A 19,938-nucleotide genomic window follows, 5' to 3' on the forward strand; every position below is an offset into this window, starting at 1 on the left:
ATTGTGGTAAAAATTGGAATCATTATTGCTGTAGCAAAATTGTGGGAACCATACAAATTCTTAGTATAATGTGCTGTGCTTAAGTTAAAGAATAATGTCAAGCATCTTTTTGGTCAGAAATTTTTGAAAAATCTAACTTCAGAGGAATGAAGAAACCCTTATCCCAAAAGTATGTGACAGAAAGGAGAAAGCAAGAAGTTCATAATGTATGATGGATGTTGTGAAATTGGAAGAATTAATTCTTCATAAATTTAATAGATACTTTCTTCAAAGCGCGACGCAAAATCTAAAACTGCTTATGGAAATTTATTTCTAAAATAACTAAAACAATGAGAATATGAAATCCTTTGTAAAATATTTAAGGCAACTAAGTTTGATTTTTAGAATTTGTGAATACACTTACTTTTATAGGTATTAACTTTTTCAGCTTTTTTGTCAAAACAATGAAATTCAGAGTTCAGAATAACTTTATTTTCCTTTGAAGATCTTCTAGTTGATATGTTGGGGGTTCTTGCCAGCTACAGCATCACTGTCAAAGAGTTGAAGCTTTTGTTCAGCATGCTTCGAGGCGAAAATGGAATCTGGGTAAGCTGTGATCAGATAAAGCATTAAGTGTCATTCCATTAGAGCCTGAAGTTAACATAAATTGTCTCCTGGGACATATAAACTTGAATTATTTTTTTCATGTTGATTGAACATATGTTTATGAAGCATTTTTGCTAACTACTTTAGAGTTAATTTGCTGTGTTGTTTGAAAACCGTCCAGTTTCCGTTGTAGCCTAGAGAGTACAAAAATGGTTGCATTGACTTTTGTGCAATTTTCTTGTTTTCACAGCCAAGACATGCAGTTAAACTATTATCAGTCCTTAATCAGATGCCACAGAGACATGGGCCTGATACCTTTTTCAACTTCCCAGGCTGTAGTGCTGCAGTAAGTTTTCAACCAAAATACTAGAACTTGAGGAACAAATAAATTGCTCCTCATTTGCATTTCCTTTCATTTGGTTTTGGAAATTCTTGAAAAGGAAATGAGAGGGGAAGTACATGCTTGAGTAGCATAGACCTTGCCTTCCACAGGTTTGCAAGGTATTTGTAGTGTTGAGAAGTTACACTTTTGAGGGTGGAATGTCAAATAACAGATTTTTGTCTGGGGAAATGATCATAAAAGGGAAAACTGAAAATTCCAAAGAACAGTTTTATTTTATTTGAATAATGTAATTCATATTATAAAGCAGAGGCTTGAACAAAATACAGGCATGAGCTTGTGCATGTCATCACAGATTACAGTGACAGCTTAGTCACAAATTTTATTATATCTTTTTGTCTGAACTCCATCAGCTGTTTCCTTTCCCTCAAGGCAGTGATTTAAATGCAGTATTTTGGGCTTTACTTTTTGAGATAACTTACGATGATGAAATTGTATTTCCTCTCTAAACCTTCTCAAATGGATATTTGCTCTTCCATTCACTGCATGTATGTTCAGAAAAAGCTACAAATAAATTCAGATGTTGTATACAGATTTATACACATGATTATTAAGGCAGTAAATACAAATGCTTAAAAATGAGAAATCCATATTTGAGGTTCAGTTCCATGATGGTATAGAATAGTATATGCTCATGGTAGAACTTGGAATCTTTGAAGAGGAAATAATCCTGGGAAGCCTGTCTTTTCATGCCAGTGCAGGAAGGGTGTTAGGAGCTTCTCTTGGGCTGTTCTACTTGTATTTCCTCAATAGCACTGATAGTTTTCTTCAAGCATAAACCACCCCCTCCTCTTCTTTCTGAATACAGCTGTTGGTGTGGTAGATTGCATCAGGAAAATAAACTGGCTGAAAATCACTGTTTTTCACCTGGGTTATTTTTGGCTAGATCACTTCCCTGATCTCGTTTGATATTCAGCTGCACAAACAGATGTGTCAGCAAAATGCATAGGGCGGATTGTATAAGGAATTAATTACTAAGTTTTGAAAGAGAGAGTTTCATTTGCTGATGCTAAATTAAAACCACAGTTAACCTCTCCTAAAAGTACATGCAGCAGCAAGACAGCTGTTGCAGAATATGAATGTCTACAATGACACATACTGCTTTGACATTTCTGGGCTTCACAGGCAAACCCTGATGAAATGTCTCTCTTAAATTTAATTTTGTATTAGAGCTTCAAGAAAAGTTTTGCAGGGGAAGAATTTCAAATACTCCTCCTTGTCCAAAGAGATGCATCAATTATTGGAAATCATATTTAAAATTAAGTTCTTAGTACTGACAGTTTTACAGGGGCATAAAGTTTCTTGATTGAAATGCACAATAGGCATTTCTCTTTTCTTGGTTAGGATCTTGTTTCACATACCACTCATCATTGACTGTGCACCTGTAAATCAAGAAATATGAGTTTCAAATTTACATGTCTTGAGCAGTGCATGCTGGATTACACTATGAAGTTCTGGAGAGGAGTCATCCTCCGAAGTGGACCAAGAGTGATTACTTATAAAATGACCCAAACAAAAAAGCACTTCATTAGAAGAAAGAGAATGGTTAGGACCTAGTTTACTAGCGCGGAGTTCAGGTTTTCAGGTGTGATGCACAGTGATGACATCAGACAGAGAAACAGCATAATGTTTACCTGGCATGGTAAATACCACATTGGCCCTCCTTAAAGTTGGGTGCATGCTCCTTGTATAACCAAGACTTCAGTGGTAGTATGAAAGAGCTGAGTCTGCTGAACCAGTCTGCTGATCTGCTGGTGAGATCTGCTTCACTATCCCAACTGAAGGGCTCTTCCCAGTACCGTTACATCTCTGCCAGTCGGTATAAGTAGCACATTAGTCACTCCATTAGCAGGACACCTTGTGATAGTGGTAGTATTCCCAGGTGTTGTTCCTGTTTGTCATCAAGGAGCTCTTTTCCTGTTTCAGGCAGGGAACTTCCTCTCAGGAGGTGGGATTGATATCCCAAAGGAGTTCCTTGAAATGTTTTGGACTGAGCAGTTGGTACAAGGCTAGTAGCAGAATTGCTGTTATTTCTTTTGTCTGGTCAAATACTAGCATAATCTGAGCACATTGCTGTATCTAATTATAAAATTTACTGAGTTCCTTATCATTCTTAATTACCTGTTTCTCTGCTCTTAAAACTCTTTCAGCAATTGCCTTGCATATAAAAATAATGAAAAGTCAGCCCCACTCTGTACCATTTTTTAATGTACTTGACTACATTGGCATAGAATCTTAGTGTGGTTATTGTGGGTCTATTGCTAAAAGACTCGTGTCTCTTCTTATTTTACCCAATAGATGAGTTTGCTACAATTCTTTGTAGTCTTCTGTATGAATCAGGACAGTACAAGATTTGAGCACTCCTGAAAAAGTATTTCCAACTGTGACTTATAAGTATCACACAGAATCACAGACGGGTTGAGGTTGGAAGGGATCTCTGGAGGTCATCTTGGCCAACCTCCCTATACTGAATCAGGGCCACCTAGACCAGGCTGCCCAGGACCGTGTCCAGATGGCTTTTGAGCATCTCCAAGGACAGCGACTTCACAACCTCTCTGGGCAACCTCTACCAGTGCTCAGTCAGCATCAGTGATACCTTTGATAAGAACACAATACCATCAGTGCAAGGATTAATTAACTAATCTTTATTATTTTAAAGTGTAGTAAGAGTTTAAATTATCTTACTGAAACTGAAAAATATCAATTAAATACACTTAGAAAAAACATGTTATTGTTATTTAGAAAATTATTTTCTTCTGTTTTGCATTCATATACAACTTGTTTCAAGAAGTAGTATTAAAGGCAATTATTCCTTAACTACTTTTGTGTAAAAATATTCTGTATTTTGTCTGATGGAGGGAGAAAGAGTTTATTGTAATTAGTGCCTACTACAGTAATCTCTAAGTTATTACACACACTTAATTTCTTAAATTTTTAAAATTACTTCATATTGTGTATATATTTTGTGTATATTTTCATATTGTGTATATATTTGTATATATTTTTCCCCTCATGCTGAGGGGAAAAAATGTTTTATCTTTTAGTGGTATTATAGAAAACACCTACTTTGTAAGTGACCTCTGAAGTTCATCTTGTCTGATTTCCTACCTAAAGAGTGCCTAACTTCAAAGTTAGATCAGGTATTCAGAGCCTTGCCCAGGAATAGAGAGTTCTCTGAAATGTGTTCGTCAGTCAGCCCATAAAAATAAAATATTGAAAAATCAAATTTCTTCCCAGGCCATGCCTTACTATTAATGTACTTAACTGAGAATGGGGGTAAAATTTTTAGTCTCTTACCTTACTAAGTGTTCATAGGAAAAAAAATTGATAGTTCTCTTAAATCTCAGAGAACAACCTTTTTTATACTGTAGTTTTAACAGTGAATCTCTATTGTACTATCTGATGAGATTAATTTGATCTTAATGTTTAAGTCTATTGATGAGATGAATACTTACTGAAAGCTGAATTTATAGTTTAATTTCTGCAGAAGTAATTTTTTCTGTTTTTTTCTCTTAATATTGCCCATTCACAAATTTAATTTCATGTCCTCTATTGGTAGAATTTATGTAGTTAAAATTCAAGTATTTTAAAATAGATGGAATACTAATGCATTTGTTCAAAAGCACTAATTGAAGGGGTTTTTTTAATATTCTTCTTTAATATTTGAAAGTTAAAGCAGATCTGCAGATCTAGAATGACAGGATTTTAGAAAGGCATTACCTTTAACAATACTTCTCAAAAAATTCATTTTTTGACTTGCGGTTTCTTTTTTCTTCCCCCCTCCCAGGCAATTGCATTGCCTCCTATTGCTAAGTGGCCTTATCAAAACGGATTTACTCTTAACACCTGGTTTCGTATGGATCCACTAAACAATATCAATGTAGATAAGGATAAACCCTATCTTTATTGGTAAGTAACTTACAACACTGCAGTTATGGTTTGTTTTGGCTTCCTAATAGCAGTTAATCTTTCTCATTGTTTTTAGTTTCTGACATGCTTTTTTTCACCCAAATATCTGCAGATTTTAATGGCTGTTTACTGTATACAAACTGTTACAAAGTCATCTGTCCTTTTTGCTTTGCAATTTATAAATCCAGGAATGCAAGACATGTGACTTGCAGATAAACCATAAAATCTAGTCTTGTGGTTTCTTTAGGTGTTTTAAAATATATGATTTCTTAGAGCACTGTTTGCACAGTAGCTAGACGTAATAGAAAGTAGATCTGTGAATATGAAAATGGCTCAATGACCACCTGTTCCCAAAAATGGAAGCTATATTTCATAATACGTTAATTGCAGAAGAGACAATTCTAGTTTACTTAGGTTTGCTGTTGTGCTAAAAATAGAAATAATAGTTGCATCCTTGATAAAGTCCTCTGATATTTAGAAAATATGCTCTAATAGTAAAAATGTTTATTCTATTGGTCAATCATGAAAAAAGTTTTTTTCACTTCAGAAATTAATTATATATCTGCTCAAGTATGGTTGTCTTAGCTGAAGAAAAGAAGGAATGAGCAAAATAAGGAACCTTCTATTGTGTCAGAACATGCTGGTATTTTCTTCAGCACTTCTTCATTCTTTATGTATTTGCTATTTAGTACTCTTACCTTTTCTCATATTCTTAAAGACTGCATATCAGCTGTGCAGACCGATGAAGGTTGGACATAAGCAAGATCTATGAAGTTTTATCAGCTCAGGAAAACGGGAGTAGGACAAGGAGGGAAGTAACCAAAAGTAACGTTTCTCACTTTGTAGTCATTCCAGGTAGCCTAAAGAGCCGAACCTTTTAGTAGTCAACTGAGGAGAGGACCAGTAGATGTGGTCTCAGGAAGGTACTTGTACCATCAATACATGAAAATCTTACTGTGCATTTACTTGGAAAACCAAAATAATTCATATTTTTTATGGAACAAATATCAGATTAAAAATAATTTAGGTTTATTCTGAAGAAAAAAGTTACTACATTTTCTCTAAATTACCATCTGGGATAATGCTTTTCCACGTGTCTGTTTTCTGCTAAGTGCTATAGTTATTTTACTATGGAGATTTTTTCAGGTTGTTGGCTATAGCTATGTTTATTAGTATGATCTATATTTTATTTATGTCCTATCACGGACAATAACAAATGCAATTATAGGATTGAACATGCATACAGGAATTTAACATGATCATTTGTTTCTCAGCCAGAACTTACGTTTCAGAATTGGCAACTTTAGGTGGTGTATTTGATTTGAGAACTTGTTACTGCCTCAGAACAGGAAAAGCATACTTCAAAGTTGCACAGCCCATGACGTATGCTGCTTTTCTTATGGTTAGTAGTGTAGAAGACCTTTAGCCTGAGTGATTAATATGATTCTTTCTGATTCCAATACAATGCAGAAGCAGCAATGGTCTTAGGTTAGAATACCTTTAGATGTTTGATTATTTATTTTTTATACATATTTTTTGCTGTGATGTAATTCTGATGTTTATTATTAAGTGATTACAATTCTTATTGAATTCTAAGATTTTTGAGCATGCTTTTTAACATATTTTTTGCACTGAAATAGTTTAAAATCCTTAATGTGTTAAGCTTTCCTGAATATTTATGGATATTTCATATTTGTCTGTGTCAGAGGGAATTTACTTCTCATTCCATTTTTAAGTATATTGATTTAGACCTTTTCTCTAGCCTATATTCACTTTGCTACAAAGAAGTGGTATAGCTTAGAATAATTGCCACGTATACGCAAATATCTGTCTTTAATAAACAGATCTTTCCTTGATTAGAGTGATTGTTTTTGAACATGTCAGTGAAGAAACCCCACAAAGCTGCCCTTTGAATTATCAAAGAAACCTGAATTTCTTCCTTCAAAAGAATTCTAGGTCTCACATTATACTCTAAAGAATATTTTTTTAATTAACATACTTATTAGCTACAACCGTAACATTTCCATGTTTGCTTAAAAAACGCCCACTGACAGTATGATTTACCTATAGTAAGTCATTTAATATAATATCTCTTTATTAGAGAGATTGATTAGAATAAAGAGTCTAGCAGAGTAAGAAACTTTTTTTTTTCCTATGAGTTTATCTTTCCCTATGGTTGATGTGTGCTTTTGTTTATTTTCATGTTTTTTCTGTTTTCATAACCCAGAACATACCAAAATAATATCTTCTGTGTTTTGTAGTTGCAGCTTGGAAACCTGGAGAGAAAGTATAGCCTCAAAACATAGGGAGTTTCAACTCTCTTATTGTAGTGCATAAAGGATAACCTCTATAGTAAGCATAGGTATTTTGCTGCATGGACAGACTCTTGAAGTAATCTTTGCACATATCCATGCTGAATGAATGACTTGTTATCTCACACACACACACTTTCATGCACAAATCTTTACTTATAGTTCAGTGTCTCTCTTATGTTATCTCTTGTTATGGAATATATGTAAAGGGAGAGTATTTATCAAGAGTGGAAAATAAAACTTCTGTGACTAACAAGGTGGAACTTTGCAAGTGCTTCATATGAGCCACAGAAAGAAGTCAGTCTTACAGAAATCAAATGCCAAAGTTGAGTCTGTGTAGATGTAATGTACATGTAATACACATAAGAGAAACTGAATATGCCAACATCAGAAAAAAATTAGGAACAATGCAAATACTTATCATTTTTATGTAGTGGCTTAAACCAAGCCATAATTAATAACTAAAACCAGGAAAAATATTAAAACTAAATCATCCATCTAAACTTCTTTACACAGATGTTAGACTTTGCCACATGAAAGGTTTAGTCACACACAACCACCACCAAGAAGAAGATACCAAAGCAAAGATTTATTTTCTTTCAATGTGGTTTTTGGGCATGTAATATCTTTTTCTGTTTAACTAGATGAAAAATGTGTCATATAAATTAACTCTTTCGTCATAGTTTCTTCTTAAAAGTCATCTGTCTTTTAAACAATCTTTATTTTAAAAGCACTAACTTAGCAGCATGCACAACTTCAAAGAGGACTCTGATTTGAATCAGAGGTGCTGAAAGCAATGTCAGCTAGAACAGGTTCCTCAGGACCTTCTCTAGTCAGGATTTTGAATAGCTTCACAAATAGAGACATCACAACCTCACCGGGAAACCTGTACCAGTCTTTGACCACCCTCACAATGGTTTGATCACCCTCACAATGGTTTATCAATTTCAATTTGTGTCCATTGCATCTTCTCCTATCAGTGGATATCATCGAGAAGTCTCTGGCTCAGTCTTTTTTACTCCCCACTCATCAGGTATACATGTCTTCTCTTCTCCAGGCTAAACAGTTCTCTATCTCAGCCTCTTCTCATGTGTCAGAGGCTTTGATCATTCAGTCCTTTGCTGGACTCAGTCTGGTATGTCCCTGTCTTTATTGTACTGTGCAGCGCAGAACTGGACACAATACTCCAGATGTGGTCTCTGCAGTGTTGAGGACCGGGGAAGGATCACCTCCCTCAACCTGCTGGCAATGCTTTTCCTAATATGGCCCAGGATACCATTGGCAGCCTTTGCCATGATGATGCATTACTGGCCAACTTATTGTCCACCCAGACCACCAGGTCCCTTTCTGCAAAGCTGATTTCCAGCTGGTCAGTACCCAGTATATACTGGTGCTTGGGGCAGTTCCTCCTCAAGGGTAGGACTTTGCACTTCCTTTTGTTGATCTTCATGAGATGCTTGTTGGCCTGTTTCTCCAACCTGCTATGGTTCCTCTGAATGACTGCGCACTTATCTGGTGTAACAGCCACTCCTTCCAATTGCGTATCTGTAAGCTTGCTGAAGGTGCACTTTGTCTCACCGTTCAGGTTGTTAATGAAGCTGAACAAGATTGGACCCGTATTGACCCCTGGGGTACTCCAATAGTAACTGGCCTCCAACTGGACTCACACCACTGATGACAATGCTTTTAGTCCAGCAGTTCAGTTAGTTTTCAGACCACCTCACCGTCCACTTATGGACCTCATTCTTCATTAGTTTGTCATCGAGGTTATTACAATGTTGAAAGGTCTTGCTAGAAACTCAGGATCAACATCCACAGCTTTCCTCTCCATCCTCCAAGCCAGTCATCTCATTGTAAAAGGCTATCAGTTTGATCGAGGATGATTTCCAATTTGTAAATCTACGCTGACTATTCCCAATCACCTTCTTAGGTATGACGCAGGCTTTAAGTGAATGCAGAAAGAAGTGGCCAGAGGCCTTTCTGGTGGGAGAGAACCATTACATCAGCTTCACCATGATGTGAAAACTAATGCTTAAAAATGGAAAAGGGAAGGAAAGAAATGCTTTCCCATTTGCCAAATGTGAGGGAAAACTGCTACTGTTCTGTAATTAGCTAAATGTTAAATGCTGCTTCAAGAACTGTAAGCCAATTTTTTTTTTTTAAATAATTTTAATTGTCTCTGAGGATGATGTTGGGCAGCTGCTAAGTGACAGTCTATTAATATTTGTGTATTGGAACAGTATTATACCAATTACCAATTACCAATTACAAAATGAGTGTGACAATCCTGGAAGAAAATTAGAAGTCTTTGACATTTGCGTGGATGATAAATAACACTAAGGAGAAAGCTTTGTTGCAGAGCAGTCAGGTTCAATGGTAAGATTCAGAATTTTATAGCACAAATTTTCGTAAAAGCAAACCAGCATCATATACCTAACAGTGAATAATGGGCGCCATGCTTACAGAATTAGTAGTTATGTATTAGAAAGCAGTAATTACAGAAGGATGTTAAGGGTTATTGTAGGTAACCAACTGACCATGAACTGCTTTCTCATTGCTCTAGCTGAAAGTGCTAATGTGATCTTTTCAAGGATAGTCTGAGCAAACAGAGAAGAGAGTAAAGATGATGTGATCACTTCCTGAAGTCTTGGCAAAAGCAGTACTGGAATACCATTTACAGTTAAGAATTGCTACTTCTTTTAAGAGACGATGGAAAAAATTGGCACTGTTCAGAGAACACTCTGGAGTGAACTGTGCTCTGGAAAACACATTTTATTGTGAAACCTTCCAAGAAAAAAAAAAAAGTGATGAAATTAAGGATGCTCTTGACTTCTGTTTTCAGAATTTATGCAAAATCTGATGTTGATGGATTGTTTAATCTGAGATCTAGTGGGTAGACAGTGAAATGGGAAAATTCAAACTTTTAGACACACAATATTATGGTCACTTTAATTATCACAATTATAATAAAACACAGTATAATAATTATAGTCACAGTTTAATAGATGGTTGGAAATGTTTCCTCAAAAATGAGGTATAGATTCTTTGTCATAAAGACACTGCAAATTTAGATGTTTAGAGCTAACCTTAAGCGTGCTCAACTGGGAAGTCTCCATCCTCTAAATCTATATTTTTTTCTGCTAAAAAAGGAGATGGGGTGACATTACTTCTAAGTAAGGCCTGGAATTAGATAAAATAAATCCAGATATTAAGATTGATTTTTTGATTTTTTTTGTGTGTTTTTTTTTTTTTTAAGAGATGTTTTCTTTCAAATTGTGTATTGCGCTCCGTAAAAGAATTAGAGGGTGAACTGAGGCTGCATTGTCATAATTGTTGCTTGTTGTCCCTAAAACATACAAGTGCTTCCACAACCATTTAATGGAAGAATGGCTAAAACTTCTGAAAGAGTGTTCTAAATTTTATTTTTACTGATGTAGGGACAAGAAAAAAACAAAAGCAAAAACGCCACAAAGCAAGCCCTCTAGACTTTTCAGTCCTTTTCTAGAGCTAATAATAGTAGAGAGAATGCAGAACAGTTGCCAAAGCACATAATGGAATTCCAAAGTAGGTGGAAAAGAATCCGTTGTTTTGTTTTTTTTTTAACTTCATGCAAGAATGAATTAATATCTTCTCAATCTCACTACTATGATCATATGTTAAATTGCTCATAAAATCCTAAGTTAAAGAAACTGGGATCACTAAACAGTTTCACCAGTGGATGGAAGAATTCTTACCTGCTATTGAAGTGTAATAACATCCAGTAGCTGCTTTGAGAAACTGGCTGAAATGAAACATAACTATAAGGTTTTTATGAACGATCTGTAGTACAATTGTATACCAGCTGCTATGGGAGGTAGTTAAAGGCTCATAAAACCACATGGGTGTTGACAGTACTGCTCTTGTTGTCTCTGTGCATTTCATCTTTGGATGTGGGAAGTTCTGCATGTGTAAGTAATTGCTAAGAGAATTTCTGTGCAGTATCCTAGAGACCAGTCCTGGCCTACTTTACCTTTGGCAAGAAATAAAACATGAGTATTAACATAATCTCTATATTGTAATGTTGAGGTAAGCAGAGAACGTATTTGAGTTCTCAGTTTCTCAACTACTGTTGTATTAGAATGATAATTCATTTGGGCAAAAAAAAGTAAAATCTTGGCTAAGCTTCATGTTTAGAAAATCATTCATTCTGTTCCAAGATGAAGAGAAGAGTCCTGCTAAGAAATGAGCTATTTTTTCATTATTTCATTGCTTTCTTGTCTTCATATGCTGAACTCCAGGAAGTTACATATGTAAGGATAATTCAGTGTTTCACATTTCAAGAACAGTCTGGTTTGACCATAATGGTGACAAAATCAGCCCAGTAACTGGGGAGTTAGGAAAAGGAACAAATAAGGTGTAGATATTTCTTCAAGAGCCATTCTTTTTGTTTCTTTTTTTTTATTTTTTAACAGGGTGTTCTCAATGTATAACAAAATGCTTACTAGCTCCTGTTCAAAGTAGTAGGATGCATTTTACACAATTTTAATAATGTTTTATCAGGTAAAAACGTGATGGTATTTACAATGATTGGCTGTTGGTAATTAAAAAAAAAAATTGACATCTCTAATCAAATAATACTACACCATATGTCAGAACATAGTGAATCTGTGTATTTTTTTCAATATACTTCAGAATAGGAGTCTGTTAGCCAAAACCATTTTAGCTTGTAGAGATGACTTATGCTGCTGAGAAACAAATTTGGCATTGTGAGAGATTCAACTACCTGCTGAAAAGTTCTTTGAATGGCATAAAGCCCCAAGGAGGTAAATCAAAGTCTCAAACTAGGCCACAACACATTCAGTTGTTCTTATTGCAAAAGATGTATTTTAAGGTTTTTAACCTTCATGTTATTGTACAACATTTACTACTGTGGTCGTGCAGGTTATTTGTGTATATGGGTAATGCAGGTTATATACGTATATGAGTAATATTCTCCCATGAGGCTGTTGACTGTTCCTTTTGTTGTGGGGTATAACTGCCTATGGGGTCATTGTGGAAGCCAGATCACTGAAATGATCAATGTTAAAAATAGTCTTCAAAAGACTCAGGGGAATGGCAGTGTTATAAATTGACTTCACTGTTGAGGTCAATGGTGATGAACAGTATGTATTCTTTCTCTTTACTCTTAGATTACATCTTAGGTTTATTTAGAGAGGATTTTTTAGGTTTATTAAAAAAAGTGCCCTTTTTTTGCAAGGAGGGTTGTGTGGAAGCCTGTACAAAGGGCTGTGGCAGGGATTAATGCTCCTTTCCAGTGCAGCAACTTGAGGGGAGAGAGAATTGTGTATGACGTATAGAGGCAGATAAAAGAATGAGGAAACCACAGCCTGAATTTGGGAAAATAAAGCTTCTGCCGCACCTTAACAAGTTGCTGAAGGGAAAGAGCAAACCAAGGCATGCCTGAAGGCCAACAGAACCACCTTGAAGATCAGGGATCATGAGGCATAGTATGCTACAACTCATAAGATGACTGAAATCAAGACTAGAAGCAAGGACCTCTGTGCAAGGACCCTTTAGGGTGGAAAAGAGTTGTCTATAGATGTTATTAGTCTGTTCCGTTTAGCCTGATCACTTTTTTTCACATTTAGTAGAAATATTGTAATTAATTATAACAAAAGTGGTTTTCTAGAATTTGAGAATTTGATTGTGTCTTTTTGACCTCCTTTAAAAATTCCTGGCCACCTTAGGGTCTACTCACACCACCTATCTTGTGAGGTGTTTATTTTTTTCAGAAGGTCATGGTTTATTGGCTATATTTTTGACAGTGAGGAAAGAGGAAAATCTGATTCTCTCCTTCATTAATGTACACACACAGATTTAACTGTAAGTTTCCGAAGATGGAATTAGGTCTATAACTGCAATTTTTCTGCATATTAAAATCAAGATTGTATTTGTGTAGTAGGGTAGACGAAAGATGTAGAATTTCAACAGCTATTAAGTAAGATGAAATCTGAACTTAGTATTTGCATATGCCTTTCACCTCTTCATGTTACTATGAAAAACCTAGTAAAAGTGTTTGATGAAAGTGTTACAACAATGAAACCATTTAAAACATCATTATTTTAATAATATGAAATTATTTTACAGATCGCTTACATTAAGGAAATGAGAAACTGTTAATTAGTGGGGTACAGGAGTATATACAAATGTTCAAAATTAGTAGTGTCTTTTTTTCTTACACTTGCAAAGCTTCATTTCAGAATTTATGGATTAAGTTCATCATTTAGACCTTGTATTTCAGCCATTGGTTATTTTTATAACCTGATTGTTAACAAGTTTAAAAAAAAAAAAAGACTAAAAGCTGTATAAGGTCTGCTCCATATTAATGATAGCAGTCTTCTCTTTATTGTACTTATCTTTTCAGAAGGGAATAAGTGACATAGCTGTAGATATGGACGTACCTTTTTAAAAATGCTCTGTGTAATGTCATTCATGAATTTCCACCAGCTACCTTTGCAAAATGTTTTTGAAGGAGTCCAGAATTTCTCTTTACAATGCTTTTGATTTCAAATATAAGTAGAGAAATGTATGAGTTTTCTGCATTATCTGTCTTTGTGATATTTGTCACAAGAAAGCTGGAAGCCCTTACTAAACTTTGTTAAAATTGTAATCCTTTATCAGTTTGACAAATGAAAATAAATCCACAACTCAGATGACTAAAACTTCATAGATCACTAGCCTAACTAAATCATAAATTTTGAAAAAGAAATAATTCTTGTGCATAGTAATTACCTTGAATCCAAATTTGTATGTCATACCAGCCACATTGTTCTCTGAACCCTGTAAAATTGCAAGGCATCTCACATTTGTTCTGTGATGGATTTTTCTTTACAACTTAAATCAGATGTGTTATTTTAAATGATGATGAATTAGGAAACTGAGGGGAAAACCTGACAGATACAATATTTACTATCTTGGATTTCTGTAAAGGAAAAAAAAAGAGTACAGATTTTTAGAATGTAGCCTGGAATCAAGTAAGTGATGAAGGTTAGTAGCTCCCCCCCCAAAGAAATGGTGGGGAGAGAAGATGAAAAGGAAATTAAAAGTTCACTGTTTGACATACTAATTTATTTTCTTTCTCATGGCAATTTAAAGTAATATTTGGACCATTTTATTATACAATAATTCCCCTTTTTCCAATTTCATTAGTAATTCTTTCTTTTCAGTTTCCGCACTAGCAAAGGTGTTGGATATTCTGCTCATTTTGTTGGCAACTGCTTAATAGTTACATCATTGAAGTCAAAAGGCAAAGGTTTCCAGCACTGTGTGAAGTACGACTTTCAGCCACGCAAGGTAAGCAAAGTGGTATTTACAATAAAGAATAACATTGAAAATGTGACAAAGTGCATCTGGGAAGAAGGGCTAAAATCCCTTTAGTGCCATAGTGTTACTAATAATTACTTATTTATAAGTAACTTCTCTGATGGTCATGCAAAGTTTTACGTCAGTTACAGACCAGAATCAATTGAAGAAAAATATAATAATTTATAAAGTAACACTTCTATAAAGTCAACTTGTTTTTAAAAATGCTGCTTAATTAGCTTCATATAGAGCAGAATTTTGAGTATTTGTAAAATGGTTGTGTTTTATTTTTAAAAGGTCGTCATTCTATTTCTGAACATTCTGTACTTGGTAACTTTGGTGCCAATGTCTGGAACAATTTTGCTGGCAATGCTAGAGTTTCGTTATCTGTTGCTGGGGGATACAAACACTGAACTTTCTTTTATGTCAGTGGTGTTTTGGGATTTCTCATTTTTCGTAGTAAATCTTGATTATTCCTCTAGATCATATTAGTGTGTTCATTTCTACTGTATGCCTAGTAGTCCTAGGAGAACAATGATTCTGCTGGTTTCAATATTTCAGTTAGTTGACTGAAGCATCGACTTTTCCGTACAGTGAGCATTATGTGTTTGTCATTGATAGCCTTGTATACATTTTGCTGTGAAGCTCATTTCTTTTTTTATGGCCTTAGAATTTGTATATTGAATTTCAGTGCTTGTTTTATTTTGAGAAACCAATCTCTTAGGCAGTGAATGCTATTGTTCACTCATCAGCTTTATATTCTACTATTTTTCTTGGTATGTATTTGTGATTCAAAATCACTGGTTCTAATTCTGTTATGTAGCTTTGAGGTCATTTGTGGTTTTTTAAAACACAGTAATGTCTTTTTCTAGCATATTACTCAGGGATGTACAAAGCCTTATAAACACATATCTGCTGAGTGTATTGAAAAGAATCAATTCTGTTTTGCAAATTTTATTTAATTTTATAGCCAGAAAAGAGTTTTGACAACAGTTCAGTTTTCTTTTAAAGTAGCATATCTGATGCTACTGATAAACACTCAACCTAGGAACAAATGGAATTAACTTTTGGATTATGTTATTGATAACTAGCTTTTGGGGTCTGGCTGATCATTTCTTTACTTGTTGATGAAAAGGCAGTCTTTCATATTTTAGCAAGATATTATTTTGATAATTTTTATTATGAATGACTAGTTTCCTTCATGCCACCCCTGGAAAATTTCAGCTCTTGCTATTCTACTTTAAATTGTTAATTCTGAAATAATAATACATGTATATATCACAATATGAATATCAGTTTCAAATCATAATCTGCCCATCTGCTGCAGTGTGTCCAAATACAACTTCCATACCAATTTTATATTTCTCAAAGATCGTGCTTCATACACTTTTGGTCATATGTCAAATTTAGAAAGTATTTGACATAAATCTTCTAGAATATATTTGCAAGTGGTTTCATATGGTGTATTTTTTCCATTAATAACTTGTGCGTACATGTATGTGGGAAGGTACATAACATAATGGAGGAAAGAAAACCTGTCAAATAAAATTCCTGGCTCTAACAAGTCAAAACATATTCTATTTAACATGTAGATTGACTTTTTTCATCTTATTTAGGTATTACATTAGTTCCACTCTGCAAGCGCTGAATGTGTAGATATGTATTAAAAAAACGTGTAGCCATTTGCAAAGCAGCTTACTGTCCAAATGCTAACTTGAGAAGTGTGATTTTGTCATCAGATATACTATTTTCCAGCCATTTGCTTACAGATGTAGGCATTTCAGCGATAGCTCTTGCCAGAAACATCATCCTCATTAAACTTCTGAATAATGTTTTTTAAAAATTTTTGTTGAATCACAGTAAAATTATATATTCAAGCAACTTGATCACAAGCTTTATGTAGGCAGATCAGAAAGACTCTATATGTTCATGGGAAGATCTGCCCACTGTTAACTATGTCATATGACACCATTCACAGAATAGTATGTAATCTTAATTTAAAACTTTAAGAGGTGTTAAGTGGCTTGTTTACGTTTTAATTAGTGTATTTTAACATTATAAAAGCAAGTATATATAAAAATACATGGAGAAATTTGGTCATCATATCCCCAAATAGAAAATGTGGGTGTGGTGTAACAGACTGATCTCTCAACAGAGTTAAACTAGCTTGGGCAGTGTTGTGTTTAATACGTCTATAATGCTTTTTTGGACTCCAAAGTGAAATTTTTGTGTATTAGTAACCCCCCATAATTGTCACTCCCTTGAGTTCCAGCCTCAAGATCAATCCTTGTAAAAGTATGAACAGGAAAGCACTGAAAGAAAAGAAAAAGAAAAGAAAGAAAGAGCAAACAAGAAAGAAAGAGCAAACAGCTTTTTTTTTTGGTGTTTCTAATCCTGAACCCCTTTACTAATTGTAGTATAGACTGAAATAAGTTCCACATTTTGGAAATACTTAGTGTCTGATGCTTCATCTCTCTGATTCTACTGTGCTATGGAATAGGAATACAATTTACTCAGCAGTCAGTGATTAAGCTTGAAAGATTTCAGCAGTATAAAAAATTGAGAGGCTGTTATCTGAAGTAGCTTTGACTACTACCTAAGGAAGCTCTTGTTATAGCAGAGAAGCATGGTCTTGGTGCATTTTTGAATAAGTGATATAGGGAAGGAGACTGTAGGATGAACTTAAAAGAAAAATGTATTACTGACTTCAAACTTTTTTTTTTAAAAAAAAAGGGAATTTTTCAACTAAAAGTTGAAGAAAAATTGTGTGTGAGATTATACAACTTGGTTTGTTTCATTGTGTAGTAGTAAAGTCCTAAAAAACATGTCCTCAGATACAGAATAGGGGAGAAATCAACAAAACGGCTGTACAACATCAGCAAAGAACATTCACATAAATAGACATAGGTAATAGGAAATTATGAGACATACATATATGCTTGCCTCTACATATCTAGAAAAATAAAAGAGAAACTGGAATGTCTATTTTACATGAGGCTATTGACATAATAGAAGTATCAGAAGCTTTGTTGACTTGACTGTCAGTGGGCACTCATTTCAAATTGTGCTTACAGTTACAAGTGACAGTGGGGAAGGTCTTGCCGATAGATGAGTGATGGCCTGTATTAAAGACTTAACCTAATCAGATAAATAAGTTCAATGTAACAATAAAAGAGTTTCTGTGCACTGAAAATCACTAACTAAGAAGGAAAACCTTCCTATTCAGATTAAATTGTTAGCCACATGGCAAGGATGGTTATATCATCTGTGATGAACTGTGGAAGATCAGAAAGCATACTAAGATAAAGAAGCTTACATTACTTTGCTATAAACTGGGTGGCATCTTACTGGGACAAGAGTTCAAACTTTTAAATACCAGAAGCATTTGGATTTATTTATTTTTGAAAGTTTTAGAGAGCTCAGAGGTTAACTCTTGCATGACTTTGTCTTGAAAAATGCAGAATATGCTTGGATATGCAGGATTTGCTATATTTATTTTTAAAGGAACTGCAAAAAACTGCCTTCACTTCAAAAAAAAAAAAAAAAAAAAGGAGGAGCAGTTAAAAAGTGGAGGTGTTTGACAGTGCTAGAAAAATTGCTTAAATGCAAAGATACAAAAGGCTAAGAGCAAATATACCATTAGTCAAAAAAATCCAATAGAAAGTTTAAAAGCTCCTCACAATGTACCTGAGCACAGATGAATAGCAGAGACCATTGTAAGTAAAAAGAAGTTGTTCAGAAAGTAGAAGATGTATCAATATGAAGAATACTTAGAAATGTTATAGCAAATTGTATGTAAAATGATAAGACAATTCAATTTTTTTTCCAGTCCATACGGGCAATTAGATGACTAAGACTTAATAGGAACCCTTAAAGAATATAGCATCATAACAAAAAAGCTAAATGAATTAATTGCATCATTGTTTACTACAAGACGAGTCAATGGGGATGAGTCAGAGGAAGTGTCTCAAATTGAAATGTCAGTAGTATAGAAATCAATATGAGAGATAGTAATTAATTGTGAGGACCTCATAGTAGGCACCCCCAAGTTCCTAAGAAATGTGAACATGAAATTTGCCAAACTTTTAATTGTGGTATATAATCTATCCTGTCGGACAAATGGGTGGTGGAAAATTATACAAATTTAAGAAAAAGGTTTTGCTGATATTTAGAATTACATATTAACATGCCTGATTTCTTAACCATCAAAATGGGGTAGAAGCTATAAAAATGGAAAGGAAGGATTAGAAAACACATAGATAAACATACTGGGGACAAAGCAATGCAATATTGCACTGGAAGTCGTGTCCTCCACTTCTGTTGAATTATTTGAAGGATTCTTACTGTGTGTAAGAACAGGTTTGTGAGCCAGTTGATACATGCTATGTGGATTCCCCAAGAACTTTAGGCATTATGCTCCTCTGAAAGCCTTAAAGAAATTATACTATCATGCAATAAGAGAACTTATATTCATTAAAATGCAGGGATGGAAGAATATGAATCAAGTGAGCAAGAAGGAATCTCAGAAGGACCTTTATTTTCCTGTCAATAAGAATGCATTATGAACTTAACTCAGTGGAGTTTGTCATCCTCTGTTTTAGGAACTAGCTTTGAAAACCTATGTTGCTGATTTTATCTAGAGTGATACTAGTGACAAATATGACACAAAGAGTAAACCATTTTTTAATACTTGAATACTTCCCTGGCTAAAAAGAAATTACAGTTTAAGATGTAAATTTAGTTAATTAGTAAATAAGTACAGGAGGCAAAAGAGCAATATTTTTACTGGATCAATTGTGATAACGAGCTGGGATAGACTCTGTGCATGCACGTGTGTGTATGCACATGTATTCAAGTAAAGAAAAGCTCAGTGTTTTTTGTAGAGCTTGCCTTGTGGGTCAGAGTAACAGACATAGGTAGTGCTCTGACACAGTGGCAATGCTAAAGATTCAAAAAAGTTGCATGGAAGAAAGGAGACTTGGACTAAAAGAAGCTGCATGTGCATAAATGGGGGTTAATATGGGGAAAAAAAAATCATAAAAACTAGATTATATCCTTTTCCTGAAGTTTGACATGGATACCAAAGCTCTCCCAAGACAGCATTGCCCATTTTAGTTCCTTATAGGTTCTGTGGTCAGTGTTTCAACAAAAGTAGTGAACTCTTTATTTCCAAATGAATGAGTCATCTGTTAAGCTTAAGCTACACGCAGGGAGAGCCTTACAAACTGGTATGTTGTCAGAAATGCTCTTAAAGCACTGTAAAAGAAAAAGCACAGATAGAAGATAAATGGATAAAACTTGGGGCTTATGATTGTCAGCTGGTTTCTACTACAAAAATGCCAGAACTGGAAATATGAGTCAATAGTTATAAAAGATACAACTTTGAATAGT

At 34.5% G+C, this 19,938-nt stretch overlaps 1 protein-coding gene across 4 annotated transcripts in view; it reads left to right on the forward strand.

Moving 5' to 3' along the window:
- NBEA (neurobeachin) overlaps positions 1 to 19,938 on the forward strand; it is a gene marked incomplete at its 5' end in the record, with an annotated part of 522,572 nt that overhangs the window by 95,155 nt on the left and 407,479 nt on the right. For all 4 annotated transcript variants that reach the window (XM_082332788.1, XM_082332786.1, XM_082332789.1 and 1 more), the window contains 4 exons: positions 485 to 585; positions 836 to 931; positions 4,773 to 4,894; positions 14,412 to 14,538. In XM_082332788.1, coding sequence (XP_082188914.1) covers positions 485 to 585; positions 836 to 931; positions 4,773 to 4,894; positions 14,412 to 14,538 — 446 coding nt within the window. The remainder of the gene's footprint in view (positions 1 to 484; positions 586 to 835; positions 932 to 4,772; positions 4,895 to 14,411; positions 14,539 to 19,938) is intronic.

The sequence above is a fragment of the Platalea leucorodia genome (genome assembly GCF_965183815.1).
Source record: "Platalea leucorodia genome assembly, chromosome: 2".
In the NCBI taxonomy this organism is placed as follows: Eukaryota; Metazoa; Chordata; class Aves; order Pelecaniformes; family Threskiornithidae; genus Platalea; species Platalea leucorodia.